This window comes from Lepidochelys kempii, chromosome 1, assembly GCF_965140285.1.
Source record: "Lepidochelys kempii isolate rLepKem1 chromosome 1, rLepKem1.hap1, whole genome shotgun sequence".
Classification (NCBI taxonomy): domain Eukaryota; kingdom Metazoa; phylum Chordata; order Testudines; family Cheloniidae; genus Lepidochelys; species Lepidochelys kempii.
The window spans coordinates 234,229,650-234,246,788 of NC_136380.1; the positions used below are offsets into that span (position 1 = coordinate 234,229,650).

General features: G+C 39.4%; 1 protein-coding gene across 5 annotated transcripts in view; it reads right to left on the minus strand.

Moving 5' to 3' along the window:
* The window catches only part of SOX5 (SRY-box transcription factor 5), a 547,425-nt gene that overhangs the window by 64,279 nt on the left and 466,007 nt on the right, over positions 1-17,139 (minus strand). For all 5 annotated transcript variants that reach the window (XM_073318355.1, XM_078849539.1, XM_078849535.1 and 2 more), the window contains exon 9: positions 2,037-2,183. In XM_073318355.1, coding sequence (XP_073174456.1) covers positions 2,037-2,183 — 147 coding nt within the window. The remainder of the gene's footprint in view (positions 1-2,036; positions 2,184-17,139) is intronic.

Consider the following 17,139-nt stretch of genomic DNA (forward strand, 5'->3'; position numbering starts at 1 on the left):
AAAGCACATTGCCGGGGGGCGGGTAGGAGGGAAATGGTTTTATGATTGGCAGCTTCCACTACATAAAAGAGATGCCTCTAAGAAGGAAAAACTTTGGGAAGTCAAAAAGTCTGCATTGAGAAGTGGAGAAAGAAAATGTAGACCTCCAGGTTGATTCTGGGTCCTAACATTCCTTTCATTTTTTGACCGTGTATCTCATTGAGCTGACAATGCTATTATTTATTTGGCAGGCTATTTTTAATCCATACAGCTTTACTGTTAGGCTAAAAACTAAGATGCTACTGTCAATTCAAGGAATCTCCTCTGACATGATAAAGGCAGCGGACAGCATGCCAGAGGACACCCAAGGAAAGGAAGGACACATTTCATCAAGTTTTTCCTGTCACTTAAATGGGGATGCTTTTTACTTGTTTTTCTTGGCTAAATCCTTGCTAGTTGTTTTACAATAACTAAGGTAGCAAGTGCCACTCCAAAATGTGACCAGTTTCCTTAGGCCACTTGAGAAATAAATTGAGCACATCTTATTCTGGGCAGTGGATTTAATGAGTTGATCCTTGGTGAGATAGAGCAGCTCAAAGATTAGATAATTTAGAGATACAAGTAATAATGAATGGAATTTTCAAAAGCATTTAAGTGATTTAGGAGCACAAATCCCATTTAAAAGTCAATGGGACTTGTGCTCCTAAATCACCTAGGCCCTTCTGAAAATCCCAGCTACTATATTTTATTACATATCTATTATTTATATCTATCTATATGTAGATATAAACACAAATGGCAGCCCTTATTCTGCAACCTCTGAGTTGTACGTATGCAAGTAGTCTCACTCAACATCACTGGAGCAGTTCCATTGAACACAGAACTTAATCTTGATTCATTAACATGATTGGTTCAGGTTTCTTACCATTCAACTTAGGGTGGATAGGGGTTGCTGAAACAGGCTCTACAATACATTAATGCTAACCCAAAGAGGAAAGAAATAAAAAGATAAGGAAGCCATTTTCTTCATGGTCTTATGGTCCACTGTATTGTATGCATATCTGATTTAAATTGATCAAAGTCACAGATGTTGATTTAGCAACAGAAAAAAGGTGTCTCTAATGTATTTGCTATGTTCATTTAACCTAGCTCACTTTGTCCAGGCAAAGAATATGGAGGGACAGAGCGATATAGGAGCTTGAAGGTAAGGACAAGTATACTCAATTTACTTTGAGAAAATCTGATTTTGACTTCAGCAACCAAATCCTCAACAAACAACTGCTGAGAAATGACAGAATCTCAAATTAACATCACTTGGCCAATAGTCCAATGAAGTTTCAACATGTTATGTGGATACGATGCATTCTGTGCCTTTGTCTTAGCTGTGGTCAACTTGCCAAACACAGGCGATGTTTTGAGGATTTGACGACAATTGCTAACCTGACTTTCGAAGAGAGCATAAATCTCATTCCTCAACCACCTCCAAATTACTCTGGGTAGACCCCCTTCATTATATAAACAAGATTAAAATATGTTCTGTGATACAATGGCCACCAATTGAGAGTCAGTCCTGCCATTGGACATGCACTTAGGGTCCCCACTGATTTCAGTGCATGAACCCCAGGGCAGAATTTGGCTCTGGATGAGATGCCATGCTGCTATCATCTTTTGTTGCAGTACCACTTATATGGCTATGGGTTAAATGTTAGGGGGGAAATTGTAGTTGTGTGCTAGAATGGTAGGCATGCAGTCTTAGTCTTTTGCACATTACCAAAGGATGGAAGAAATAATAATCTTGTGGCTCAGGCATTAGATGGGACTCAGGAAAGCTGTATTCAGTTCCCAGCTCTGTTACTGGCTTCCTCTGTGACCTTGGGCAAGTCACTGACTGTCACCATGCCTGAATTCCCCATCAGTTAAATGGGGATGAGAGTATTTCCCCTATTTCATAGGGGTATTGTGAAAATGAATCTGTAACCACCTGGGAGGTATCATATTGACACCATGTAAACACTGAGAGAGAAGCAAACACCTGCTCCTTTAAAACGACACAGTACCTTGCTTTTGGGTGGAGGACTGTTTGTGCTCTTGTCTGTGTGGATACTGGTAGGGGAAACAGCAGCACCAAGATTGCCTTGGGGTATGCCAGGTATCTTGCCTCCTGGAGACACTTGCATTGCAGCAAGCTGAGCAGCATACAACTGCTGTAAAGAAAAGACAGAAGAGAGAGAGAGAGAGAAAAAAAATGAAACATTGCCAATAAACAAATAAAAACATCTTTCAAAAATTTCTCCTACTACTGTATTTTTTTCAGGCTTTTTTTTTTTAAAGCTAGCACACTGGCATATTTCAAGACAGGAGCTGTCACCTCAACTTTTGTGAGTCATTTCTCAGGGGAGGAATGACAGACATCACAAGTGAAATGGCCTAGCTTCAGCGTGCATCTAGAGATTCAAAACAAATAGCAATAGCCCAACTTCATGCTTTGCCTGAGCCATTTGATCAATCATTTTGCTTCCTGAAAGGACCTGACCATAAGAGCATCCCATCCCATCAATATTATATTAACACTCAGCCTGTGACATTTACAGTCATCATATTGTTCACTCTGCTATTATGTTACATGCCTCTCCCTTACTCTGTGTGTGGCCTGCCAATTTTGACTGTAAGCTCTTTGGGGCAGGGACTCTTTGCTGCTTTGTGTTTGCACAGCACATGCCACAATGAGGCCCTGTTCTCAGGTGGTCCTCGGGCACTACTGTAATAAACATTAATAAGAATAAATTATTATTTTGCTTTATATTACAGTAGCAACTAGAGGCTCCAATCAAGACTGAGACCTCTTTGTGTTAGGTGCAGCAGAAACATATGGTAAGAAAAAAATGTTCTAAATATTAAAGGCCCTGTGCCATCAAGGGACTTAATGACGTTTTAACTTTAAGCACTGAATAGTGACATCAAAATCATGTGTTTAAAGTTAAGCACCAACTTAACTGCCTTGCTGTATTGGAGCCAAGAACTGAGAGGAAATAGGTAATCTGTGCATGCAAGCAACCTTAACTCACAAACAAGAGGTGAAAACAAACACCATGAGCAAGAAAAGCAGTGTGTGATACGACACAGACTGATTCACGTATAGAAGAGAACAAAAATGAAGCTGGATAGAAGTCTGGATGGCTCAGGGAACTGTTTACAGGATAACAGAGTCAGTTTCATCAGGCCAGACCAAATCCACGGTGACCCGGCTTGGGGAGGATGTTCCAAGCAGGGCTCAGCAAAACAATGTTTAACAACCCTCAAGGTACAAAAATACTGCCTCTGGGTATGTGCACAAATATCACACCGAGTATATATTCTCTGTAAAGAATATATGATGGTGTGGTCAAATGTGCAGGTTTCTTTGCCATGAGTTTAGGATAACTTATATGGCTCATTCATAGTGAAGACACAAGTGATCTATGCAAGCCATCCCAAACCTGGATACCTCACCACTATCATGTTTTTTCTGTATAGCTTTTCCGCCTGTACTTGTGTCCAGTCCTGATCCTTTTATTTTTTTTTTTTTAAATCTAAGCTGCTTCTGCTCCTTTACATTTAATTAATACTGCTCCAAGTCCTTCCTTATTTCCTCTTCTCTCCTTTTCTTCTTTGGTTTAATATTCTCACTTTTGTTTCTTTTAATTTTATTTTTTATTTCTTCATTTTTACCTCCGCTTATTCGTCATCTCTTTCTTTCTTGACATTCATCTCTCCCCTTCTTCCTCCACACTCTCTCCTTCCCGTTCATCCATTCATCCATTCTTTAATTCTCTCCCTCCTCTTCCTCACACACCCACTTATTCATTCATTTGCCCTATCATCCTCACCCAATCCCAGTCAACCTCAGACACAGCCACCCAGCCTCAAACCACGGTGATGGATGCAAAATAAATGCCTAAACAGACAGATGGCCACGCTCCCTCACTCTTTAATGGGTCCTTAAAAAAGAAGCCACTCTTGTAGCCATACAAGGAGAAAAGGATGGGGGCTTTGACACAACAAACAGGAGCTGCTGTGGCAGTAGTGCAAAGAGAACCAGGCTTCTTTCACCAATGTAGAACTGGGTGGGGAGGGTAGTAGTTCTTCAAGAGACCAAAGGGGACACTTCTGTGCAACAGCACAATAGAGTAGCACCCTGGATCAAGGGAGCTGTCCAAACAGACATATACCTGGGTGGAAGCAGACCAGTGCCAGTTGAGACAGGGACCAAACCACTAGGTAAATGCCAGTCTGAATCAGGCAGTAAAAGTAGTTTGACAAAAAGGTAGGGAGCTGTTTGTGGGAGGAGAGAAGGTGGCAAAATGGCCCATTGAACTGGAAGACAGTAGGCTCCACAAATATTAGAGTGATGGGTAAGATATAAAAACATAGATTACATACCAGAGAGGTGGTCAAGGCAAGGCTTAACTATATAGGACCTTCAAGGTAATGATGAGGGTGTTTTAATTTGATCTGGAAGGGGGCATTTAGTAGGCACTACTGATGCTCCAGGACACAGGAGGATTATAAAGTTCTGCTAATCAACTGACAGTCATGACAGAGAAACAATATTCTCTTTCAGAGGCCCCTGGAAATGCTCATATTCTATTATTCTTTAAGAGTGAACAATCAAATCGGACATTCACCCTGAAAGGAAAGGGGAGCACCTAACTCAAGTAGGTCCATGACATTAGGCAGAATTTCCAACTTCTGCACCTCCTATCCCTACTCCAAGTACCAGATCTGTATGGGGTGTGTGTATGTCATAGTGACCGAGAGTTTGTACCACTTTACAGTTGTGAGTGGTCTATGCGCAATGGCTTGGAAGCAGTCAATCCTAGGTGAGAGCTGCTTGTAGTATTGACACCCAGCTTTTCTGACAGCCTAAAAAGAAAGGCCCAGGATTAAATGGGCATCAGAGGCTGAACTTCCCTCATCACCCCTATGCAGAGGGCAGCAGAAGGCTATAGTTTGAGAGGGCAAGTGGAACTTAAGTGTTGCATAGGGCTTGTACTGGCCCTCTGTTCAGGGATAAATTTTGTCCTCAGAGAGGTGGTATCTTGAGAAGTGTTGCTGGTGTTACTGGTGGAGCATGGAACAGTATGGGAGACAGGGTGGAGGGAAACTTGAAATGCCACCACCCATGTTTAATCTATTCTGTGAGTAAATAGATGCCTTCAGTCTCCTGGGCTGTTAAGCTGACATTTTTCACCTCTACGCAACCCTTTTCATAATTTAAGAATACAAATTTTAAAAAGTAAATGAATCTAAATGAAAAGTTCCAATCTTATCCCAGCAGAAAACAGGTTTTCTGTCCCAAACTACCAATGTATGGAGTATTTTTAATGACGAATTGTCATACAGGGTTGCAAGGTCAGGCACCAAAACCAAAGGGCAAGCTGGGTAAGAGCAGTCACTGCAAATAACTATTCCAGCTTGTGCTGCTATAGACTCTTGCTCCATTTAAAAATGGTGGAACTGACTTTGAGTAAATAAAAAACTAGTCAATCTAAATGGCGCCAAGCTGTGCTGTGAAAATGGGTTGGATTCTTAATTAGCCAGTGAGATTGTTCCCAAAGCCCTGCCCATATTGAAAAATGGAATGAAACATGCAATATGCAGGACACATCTCAGCTTGTTAATATTGTTGCATAAGTTTGAGCTTTGACATTATTGAGTGTGTCTATTCAAATTTAATCATTTCAGGGGATGATGGCTTATGACAAACAAAAGGAAATTATATGGACACATCCCGTGAATTGAGATGGCTAATGGAAAACAAATAAGAGAGTTTATGGGTATGGTAAATAAAGCAATCAAACTCAAACAAAGGGACAGTTCTATCCTGAGGTCCACAACAGAGAACCTCAAAATCTGGAATAAAATGTATGCATCGGAAAGGCTGCCAGCAGTCTTTATGTTGAATTGTCGAGTCAACACAGTCTGTATCCTGCCGTCAGCCAAAATGTGCCTATTCTGTGCATCCTCAGATCTTTCACAGTGATGAAGGTAGCACCTCAGAAATGAAATGGGTGTAATTTACACCACATAATTGCTGGAATAAACCATTCCTGAGCATCCTTAAATGTATGCCCAATAGGGAACATCCCCACTATTGGAGATTTGTACATGACTTCCAGCTAATTATAGACACAAATGTAATCTCCGGCATTTAGGGGATGTCAAGAGCTGTGTAAGAACCTTTGGAGGACTCTGAGTCCATAGGCCAGTGAGTGGTTTACCTTCGCCAACTGGCAAAGCTCCATTAATTACAATGGAGTTATGTCAATTTATGCAACAGTTTATTTTTGCTATTTATGACAAAAAGGGATAATATTCCCCTTGAAATAGAACAGACAATATTGTTATGAACTTTTTGCTTCTTCAAAAAGGGAAGAATTGGGTCTTTAGAAAGCAATTAAATCTTAACTTCTATGATTTATTTATAACCAAATAATCACCTTTCAGATACCCTGCCCATATGCATATTGTATACCGGTTTACTGTCTTCTCATTAACCTATTATGAAAATCTGCATACATGCAGAATCAGAACAAAAGAACAATTGGCTAAACTTGAAAATGAAAACCAATTATTTTTAGATTATTGAACCTGTCTCTGTTCTTAAGTCATTAAGCAGCCTCCTGCCTTTCCCACAGGTCATCAACTAAAAACATTTATAATTCATCCTATATATTAACCAGGAATATTCTGCTGAACTCTCCACTGCTAGCGGCACTTGGCTTGATGACTGTGTAGTACATCAATAGCATAGCTTTAAGGTTAGACTGGCTTTGAAAACTTCCCCCTTGGGCATTGTTATTATATGTTAAGAATGCTCATTACTGCGTTGAGGATAAACCAAAAATGAGATCTTGTTCTATTAATAAGGAAAATGAGAATGGGATTTAACAGAAATTTTAAAAAGATTTGAAAAAATATACCTTAGAAATTATATGTGTTTTTATAATACCATGCTAGTATTAAAATAATTTTTATTTGTGAGGTGTTGAGATTAATATCTTCTCTCAAAAAAAGGAAGAATAAAAGCAAGCGGCATTGTATACTGAATACTGGGCTAAATTTGTCCCTGGTGTAACCTGTGATTTCAATGGAGTTATGACAGATATGAATTTGGCCCCTGTATATAAATGTTTGGAACTGTGGATTGATCCAACACTTCAAAATCTGTGTCATTCTGAATCCCACCATTACAAATATACACATGAATGGGCCCTGTTCTTAGACTTCATAGCCGTGATGGCTTTGATTTTTTGCATGATTTGAATGAAAAAATGGTATAAAATGAGATTCTCTTAATCAAAATACATGAATTTAATCTTCTTCACTATGAATTTGATGCTTATCTCAGGAAACATATCAGGTGTACCAAGGGAAGTGTGTGTGGAAAACGGAGTTGGTTTGGATGAATTCATTGCTCATTTCCAAAAAGTGGGTGAAGAAATTAGAAAAAAAAGGAAGAATTCACCCAAATCAACAAATTACATGCAACCTCCTCGTGAATATTCTTTTTAAATCACCAGTGATATGTAGAAAGCTGCTCTTATCAGCAACATGTGGTAAATCTGCCTAGATTTCACATGCACAGAGTTCTTCACCAAAGTCCAATCTATGGGCATGTCTACACTTACCAGGGATCGACGCTGCAGCGATCGATGCACCAGGGGTCGATTTAGCAGGTCTAGTGAAGACCCGCTAAATGAACCACAGATCGCTCTCCCGTCGACTCCGGTACTCCACCGAAAGCAGAGTAAGGGAAGTCGAAAAAGAGAATCTACAGCACAGTGTAGACACCGCAGTATGTCGACCTAAGCTACGTCAACTCCAGCTACATTATTCACGTAGCTGGAGTTGTGTAACTTAGGTCGACTTACTCCCATATAGTAGACAAGGCCTATGAAAGGTATAAATATCAGACATTCCTTTTGTCACTTTCCATCTCTTTTTCCTTCAAAGATTGCTACATCAAATTTACAAAGGACCATTCTAATTTGTATCTGCACAGAGTGCATCTGCATGGGCATAGACTTTAGCATTTGTGTGCCTAGGTGGCTATTTGCCTGCACAAACATAGGATTTTGAATACAAAAGGGTGCATGTGCACAGATTTAAGAAATTTTTTTTAAAAATCCAGCCCTCAGAGTCCATTACAAAGCCAATTTTGTTCAACTATAATGGCTGAGTTTGCCAGTTTTCAGTTTAGGGAACCTCAAGATAATGACAATATAGCACAGGATCTTGGTCAGCACTTATACCTTAAAAAATACATAAAAAGACTTCAGTGGCCCAAGGTATCAGCCAATGATCATTGCTTTATCTTTAGTGTGCCCCCATCCAGAGCGCGTTAGTACAATATTAGCAGCAGACAATGTATAAGAGATAGAAGTTTTTCAAGGCATCAGAAGTGATATCGTTGACAGCATCTACTTGGATGAACCATGTTCAGACAGTTTAATCTTATTTCCATGATTCTCAAAAGCTGCTGTGCACATCACATGCATACAGACATTGCCTTTTGGTGACAGAAGAATATTATGTAGACTACAGAGACTACAGTGCATGTTAACAAGCCATATTGTTCCTTTTTATGGCTGTAATGATCAACTAATTTCCATTTAAATTCCAACTATAGGTTTGTACTATACTACTTTAGTCTAGAGGAGAAAGGCATAACAAGAATCAATGGCTGGAATTTAAAGCCAGACAAATTCAAATCAGATTAAAATTAAGGCACAATTTTTTTCAACAGTGAGGGTCCTTAACCACTGGAACAAACTTCCAGGGGAAGTGGTGGATTCTCTCTTTTTTGAAGTCTTCAGATCAAGACTATTTATTTAACAGTCCCTTCTGGCTTTAAAAATCTATGACTCTAACGAAGGAAGAGATCTGAAAAGGAAACAAGGCTTCACCAGTAAATACAATAAGTATTCACAAACAAAGCAAGATGTGTCCAGTTTTGGGCCCCACACTACAAGAAGGATGTGGATAAATTGGAGAGAGTCCAGCGAAGGGCAACAAAAATGATTAGGGGTCTAGAACACATGACTTATGAGGAGAGGCTGAGGGAGCTGGGATTGTTTAGTCTGCAGAAGAGAAGAATGAGGGGGGATTTGATAGCTGGTTTCAACTACCTGAAAGGGGGTTCCAAAGAGGATGGCTCTAGACTGTTCTCAATGGTAGCAGATGATAGAACGAGGAGTAATGGTCTCAAGTTGCAGTGGGGGAGGTTTAGATTGGATATTAGGAAAAACTTTTTCACTATGAGGGTGGTGAAACACTGGAATGCGTTACCTAGGGAGGTGGTAGAATCTCCTTCCTTAGAGGTTTTTAAGGTCAGGCTTGACAAAGCCCTGGCTGGGATGATTTAACTGGGAATTGGTCCTGCTTCGAGCAGGGTGTTGGACTAGATGACCTTCTGGGGTCCCTTCCAACCCTGATATTCTATGATTCTATGATTCACTAGTACATGTTTTGTGCACAAAGTTCAAAGTAGAGCAACCAAAATGCTTCTACTGTGTTAAAAATCTTTTTGAAACAGAAATCAGATTCTTCATTAGTACAATAGGGTCTGGTAATTATGGTAATGAAATCTCCATAGTCTCAAGCATATAGCCCTTAGTCATGAGAATAATTTTCATTTAAGTCTATGTGATTACTCACATGAGTAAACTTTTCGGGATCAGGAGCTGGGCAAATCCAGTAACATTTTCGGCATCACACCTACAGAGTTTATTTTGTTTGGGTTTTTTTTTAAGTTTGTGGTTTCATCAAACTTTTGAATATATGTTTTATGTTTTTATGTTTTATGATTTAAACTATTGTTCTCCCAGGGAAATTTAATTACTTGTATGTACAACTAAGTGGAAAACAGTGCAATATAGTTAATAAATAACTTTGAAAGCAACTCTTGCCTTGCTTCTCAGACAAGAGGTACAAAACTGGTTGGAGACAGAAAGAAAATTAAGAACATGAAGCAGCCCAGAATTTGAGTTTTGCTACCATGAAACAGAATTTGGACTTCCAGTGTTTTCAGTTCTTCTCTAGATCAACAACTGTTGAGTGGTTTCTAAATTTTGCTAAATCTAATTTCCCATCCCTACATTTATAATAATACTTTACAATTTGATAGCAGTTTCCATTGGCGAATCTCAAAGCCCTTTCCAGACGTTAATAGATTAAAAAAACTAAAATGTGAGAATAGGCACAGAGGCTATTGACAATGACTTGCTCATGGTCACCCAGGAAATCAGTGCGAGAGCCTTCAATAGGACCCAGACTTCACATCTCCCTAATACTGTGCCTTAATCACAACTGTAGGAACTTATCAATACACACTTCCTATCAAAGGCTAACAAGACTTGTTAGTCTTTGTGATAGTACATCATTGTAAACTTTGTGATTAAGATTGGCTGCCCCTTTCAAATTAGTGTTTAACTGAAAAACTGCCCAAGTAGCATACATATTTGTACATACAATGTACACATTATATGGCAGTAACTGAAATGGAGTGGCTATATGGAACACGTATTGAAAAGGAAATTTGACAGAGTCTTCTGGAGAAAGGTTGTTAGACAAAATGTTGCATATGAATCGTCGAAAAATCTAATAAATAAATACTGTAAACATGCAAAGAAATCTACCATCAGTTTATGCCCATCTTAGTTTGTTGCATGAAACAACAACATAGTTTATTCATGCTGCCATTCCCATTCTTCATTATTAAATCAAAGGGGCTTTTTTTTTAAAAAAAAAGATAATCTCATAAGATAGACTTTTTGAAAGTAAAGCATTAAAATGTTACCCTCTTGATGATATATGCATGAATGTGTGTAAAGCAAAGGAGGCGAGGGTTTATGTGGAAGACCAATAAACAACAGGGATGGGGAATTTAAAAGGGCCAGAATTTTCAGTGTAATCTATAATATTTTTTTCACCAGCTATTCTGTAATGCAGATCAAGGGTGTGTGTGTGGCTGGGTTCCATATGGAGACTCGAGTCATACAGTTGTGTCAATGTAGTTCTTCTTTTACAAGTTTGAAGTCAGTAAAGTGGCATGGGCATCGTGTTCTTCCAGGAAAAACTTACGCTATCTATTTGTTTACTATAAGGATGTTTCCTAAGAGCTTATTTAGGATATATCCAGATCTCTGGCAACTAGCTTGGAGCACTTGACTGTATTAATTGCAATTCCCCACTTGCAAGAGGAAAATTCTCTGAGTGGCCATTTGACTAATCTAATCTCATAGTATCCTGCTTTACTTGACTGGTATTGTACACAATCATTCATTTTTATCCATTAAGTGGATAGAGTAGTTAATAAGCAAACACTGCCGGCAGGTTTACTGTATATAAGATTCCACAGGTTTCAGACAGCTGAACTATAATTAAGACATTCCACTACTTTACACACCTCTTTAAGCGACTCTTTTCCCAGTTTTTATTTATAGATTTTCTGTTTGTGTTTTAAGTTGCAATATACAACAGGGAATTAAAACAGGAATATGCTGTGGTTGTTTTAGAATGGATGCTGAATCAATGACTGCCAGTCTGAACACTTCTTTCACTTCTGTGTTAAGAAATAAAACAGATTATGGTCTCCGTCTTTCAATTGCATCTGTGCTGGCAGACCTATGCAGATGTTCAGAGCCCCAGTGAAGTTATTGGGGCCTCATATGGACCACGTTTTTCAGCAGTGGAGAACAGAGTCCACGAAACTACAAGAAGCCCTCCTTATCAGCTAAGAGATCACTCCAACAGTCAGTCAGTACAGAGCTGTTGATCTTCTGACTTCAGCCACTGCAAAAATTCTCTACAGAGAAGGCCATATCATGGAAATACAATGGACAATACAAAAATTGGGTGGAAACAGATAACATTAAAATGTAGTTTGCAGGAATTTCACTCTGTAATTTTGCAAATTAATAATATTTCCAACAGCCCAACTCTAGATACACCCTTAAGTCACCTGTATTCTCCCTCGGTGCTTCAGCAAAGGTACCCACTCTCAGGCTTCTGGCTTCCCTGTCCGTCGCCTGACTAGGGAGTAGATACTAGGGAGTAGATGTTTATGACCCAGAAAGAGTAAAATAAATAAATAAATAAATAAATAATTCTACTTCTTTAACTTAAAGGTAGCAAAAATTGATTTAAAAGCAAATTTAAAATTGCTCCAGGACAAAAACTTGTTTGTAAAGAAGAAGGGGTAGGTGAACAGAAGGGTTTGCAATGGAAACACTGAGAAACTCTTAACTAGAGTCGCACTAACATGAGCAACTATCATGAAGTAATAATAATATTATGTAGAAACCTTTGCTCATTATGTTATTCCTCATGCATTCTCATTTCACTTTAGTACTTTGGTTTGATGAGGGGGTTAACAAGAGAGGTGGTGTTCGAGTGGGTGCGAATGAGGAATGTTGCTAAAATAGGAGCTACTTAAACAGTTTTGTGTTTAATATCATCTGAGGCCATATAATTTTTTTTGCAGGTAACATATGCACACATTCTGAGAACGACAATGCCTTTGATACAACACAGATAACATCTAGGCATATTGCTACTCTACAGTGCATCCTCAAGGAACCAGTGTTTTTTTCCCCACCTGGTACTATATATTAGAGCCTAACACATCAGGAATACTAGTGCTTTGGCTTCTTGTGCTTGAAAGGTTTCCTCAAAAATGTGGATAAAACCCCATTGATCGTTTCTCACCCTCCCCCTTTCCTGAACATCACAAGCCATCTTCATGTATTGCAGAGCAATCCATTTCAATGTGTTCCAGCATCTGCCTCCCCATATGATGTACAACCTATTTGATTGACCCTTTTTATACTGCTCCAAGACTGGCTGTTTATTACAGTGAGATGATGAACACTACTCACTGCTTCCTCAGGTCAACAACTAGTACATATACCTCCATTTCATGAAAGATCAAGGATGCTGGGATTGTCCCCCTTTACATAGCCATGACTGACTCTGTACCTTTATCTCTAAATACACGTAGTATTTCAGTCCAGAGCATGGAAAGTCTCTTGAGGACCCTCCCATCTACCAATTATATATGTAAGTATTTCTGCCAATTAATTTTTCCATGACACAAGCAACATTACCCAATATTTGTGATTCCACTGTGGGAAGCATGAATAATGCGAGAAACACCACAGTTCTCTACCACATAGAAAGACACTCTTCTCTGCCAAAGTCAGCAACTGTGAAACTTCTCTTAACTTTTCCAGCTGATATCTTAGCACCACACACAGCTTTTTGGCCAAGGTGACTGTGAAAGATATGGCAATTTCCTGCAATATCCTTGGGAGACCTTTCTGAGATAAGTTTAAGTATCTTTGTAGTCCACTGCATTAATATGCAATTGTTATGTATTATTATGGGCCTGGATGATCAAAGGAATATACTGAACAATGTGGCAGACAAGAAAGCTCTTCTGGGACAAGATGAGTGGAGAGGAATGCCTGGGAAATACGTAGGAGATGAATGCAAATTTTTCATGTCTGATTATGCAAAAACCCAGCCTTTTGAACCTATACCCTGAGGAGAGGGTGATTGTGTGCCAATTACCTGTTCCCAAAGGTTGGAGATCAAATACCCAAGCTGTGTAAAGAAACAGGCTGATCTGCCAAGCGTTCTCAGCTAAGGCTGTAATGAACTTGTAACCACAGAAAAACCTCTTTGTGAGGTTTGACAGACTAACTCCTACCAGAGCCCTTGTTGGAGTTGAGGGTGATCTCTGATAAGCTTATTAGCATGCATATAGGTTCTTCTTTTGTTTTTAATATGTTCTTTCTGTAATGCTTTTACATTCAGAATAAATGTGCTTGCTTAGAAAGGGCTGTGTGGTAACTTATAACTGTGGGCAATTATACTGTTCATAGCCTCTGGAGAGAGAGCGAGCGAAGTGCAGTTACTGGCCATTTAGGCAGTCTGGCTTTCTGGGGATATCACAGTGCAGGCAAAGAACTGTGCAGCCTGGAAAAACCCTGGTCAGGAGAGAGGTCTCTACTCTAGAGCGGTGATGTCTGAGAAGCCTGGGGACTAGAGTGGGTGCTTTCGAGGGACCATGGAAGTATTCACTATAATAAGAGGAGCACCTTAGGTAGTCATAAGAAGGCTTCCTAACCATGTGGGCAACTTGGTATACTCCTCACTCTCACCATAAACTACCATTTTTTAACAACACTAAGATAGTTCAAGAATCAGTGTTAGATGTGCGCTTGAAGCTACTTGGCAAGAAATGGCACTGTTGTTGGATGGAATATGTTTGAAAACACAGGGAATGAACTACTATCTCATCACTAGGGTAGTCCCAGTCCTGAGGCACACTGGCCTGGGGAAACTTGCATTAAACCTGTTCTATGGTTAGAAGACTTCAGTCCACTGACATCTCAATCCAGAATCTTTCATAAATTCTAAATCACTATTAATAAAACCTTCAGAAACTTCAAGCCAGTTAACCTTCAGGCTCATGTCCTACAATACATCAAAGAACTCTTTTCCACCTACCATTTATATATTGTCCTTCATTATTATTTATATGTTTCAGAGTAACAGCCATGTTAGTCTGTATTCGCAAAAAGAAAAGGAGTACTTGTGGCACCTTAGAGACTAACCAATTTATATCCGATGAAGTGAGCTGTAGCTCACGAAAGCTTATGCTCAAATAAATTGGTTAGTCTCTTAGGTGCCACAAGTACTCCTTTTCTTTTTATTATTTATATGTGACCAGTATCTAACTAGCTGGAATTGTCTGGGTTATCCAGATGAAAACAGAAATTAGACTACAGTAGAAATAAAACACTAACTTACAGAGTACACACCAACAGAAAGGATTGTCTACTTTACATTGAACAAATCTTTTCATTTCTCTACATTTCATGCTAACAACTGAATAATCTTTTCAGTTGAAGGTACCCTTGTCCAAACTCAAGAGAAAAACGTAACTTTTTTTTCAGGTTGAACAAATGACATGGAAGAGAACTTTTTCTTTTTCCAAACCCATTATGATGAATAATGATGCGTAAAGCTACATATTCAATGCAGTAAGCAAGAAAAAGAAGTACATAACTCCTAACAACTGGAATGTGGGTTGCATGCCATATCACTTTGGCACAGGAAATGTATATGTTAACATCCACATTACAAAGTAGACTCTGAGCCCAAATAAAAAGAGGGGGAGCAATCACAATTGACTCAAATCTACCTATCTATGAAACTGCAGAAGTGGAAGTGAGGGAGAAATTTGGGCCCTGCGTTTACACTGTATTTTATCTGTAGCGGTCTGTGAAACACTTCCAGAAATAACATAAATACATAAAAATTAAGTTTTGATTTAATAGACAGAGGGACATTTTTTCCTCAGAGGGTAAATCTTATTTGGAATCATCTTCTTTTGGAATACTCTGCTTCACTAAAATTTGTGCTTGGACTTAGGAAAAGTAAACAGAACAATTATCTGGACACAGACACTTTGAGGTCAGATTTTCAGAGGTACACCTCTAACCCAATATAACGCTGTTCTCGGGAGCCAAAAAATCTTACCACGTTATAGGTGAAACCGCATTATATCGAACTTGCTTTGATCCACTGGAGCGCGCAGCCCCCGCCCCCCCCCAGAGCGCTGCTTTACCGCATTATATCTGAATTTGTGTTATATCGGGTCACGTTGTATCCGGGTAGAAGTGTATCTGGACACCTAAAAATCCAGAAAGATGCCTAGTGGGATTTTCGAAAGTATCTAAGTGACTTAGGGAGTGAATGGGAGTTAGGCCCCTAACTGGTTTAGGCACTTCTGAAAATCCCACTAGACACCTACCTGCATTTTTAGGCACCTAAATACCTGGCCCTTGGAATATAAATGCAATTAGTTGATTAAGTATGGTGATTTTTGCTCATAGGCCCATAGCAAGATTTTACTTTAATTTTTTTTCCTCATTTTTAACAATAGAGTTTCCATATTGGGTCACACCATTGGTCCATCATGCCTGGTATCCTTCCTCTAGCAGTGGACAGTTACTGATGCTTCAGAAGGAAGAACACCACTTACAGGACATCATGCCAATCAGGACATGTACATGGAGAAATTCCTTATCCCAGTGGTGAGCAGCACATATTCTGCTTTACACTTTTCTCTGGAGCTTTGAGAAAGGGACCATCATCCATTAGGATAAGGAGGCATATCCCACAATTACCTGTTATTTTAAGGCTGGTGGACTTTGGTTGTTAACACTGCCCTTAAATACTGAGGTTATTTTTAATGCATCCATTGTCCCATGCTACAACAGGCTCCACAAGACTGGACTCTTATTCTCTTATTCTGTTACAGTTAGGATTAGAATAAGGGTCTGAATGAGTGCATCCCTTTGCAGAATCAGGGCCTACGATTGGAAGCCATTATGCAGCCATCTTTAAAGGCCTGTTCTGCAGTCCTTAATCAAGCAAAACCCATACAGAAACCAATGGGACTTTTTGCCTATATGACAGACTCTCATTGGCTTCAGTGAGCTTTGGGTTAGATCCTGAAAGAACACTGGCAGGGTCTCTCTCATCATGTTCAAAATGTTTTAACTTTCTCTGTGGTTTATAATTACCCCACTATAATTTGAACTTGAAATCTGTTTCTTCCTGCTGTTCCATCAAACAAGCTGGTAAGTTATTATAGGGTTGCTTCTGGTTGGTAAGCTGTTGGCACTGTTTTCTCTACAAAATGTTTGACCAGCTTCAGATGAAAAGCATTACATAAACTGCAAAGTGTTCTCATTCACAACAGTGACAGGAAAAAAGGAGTTTGGAGTGTTTAGCTGTAGCAAAAGATGTATTAAAAGGACTATGCAGCCTTTGCACACAAATATGAGCGAGAAATAAAAACAGTCACGCTGCTTAGCCCACTCGACTTTAAATGCAATGCCCTACAGCAGAAGCCAGCAGCCCCAAATACAGATTCTCATTGACCTGCAGGAAATCTAAGAAGTTGCCAGCTATACTATCCTTTCCACTTCCCCTGCCTGCTTCTCTTCCATATTCTGATGACTGTTTATGAGCTCAGCTGTCATTCTTTGCACCAGGGAAAGATAGATGGGACACACCAACCCCAACCTAAGTGACCTTTGG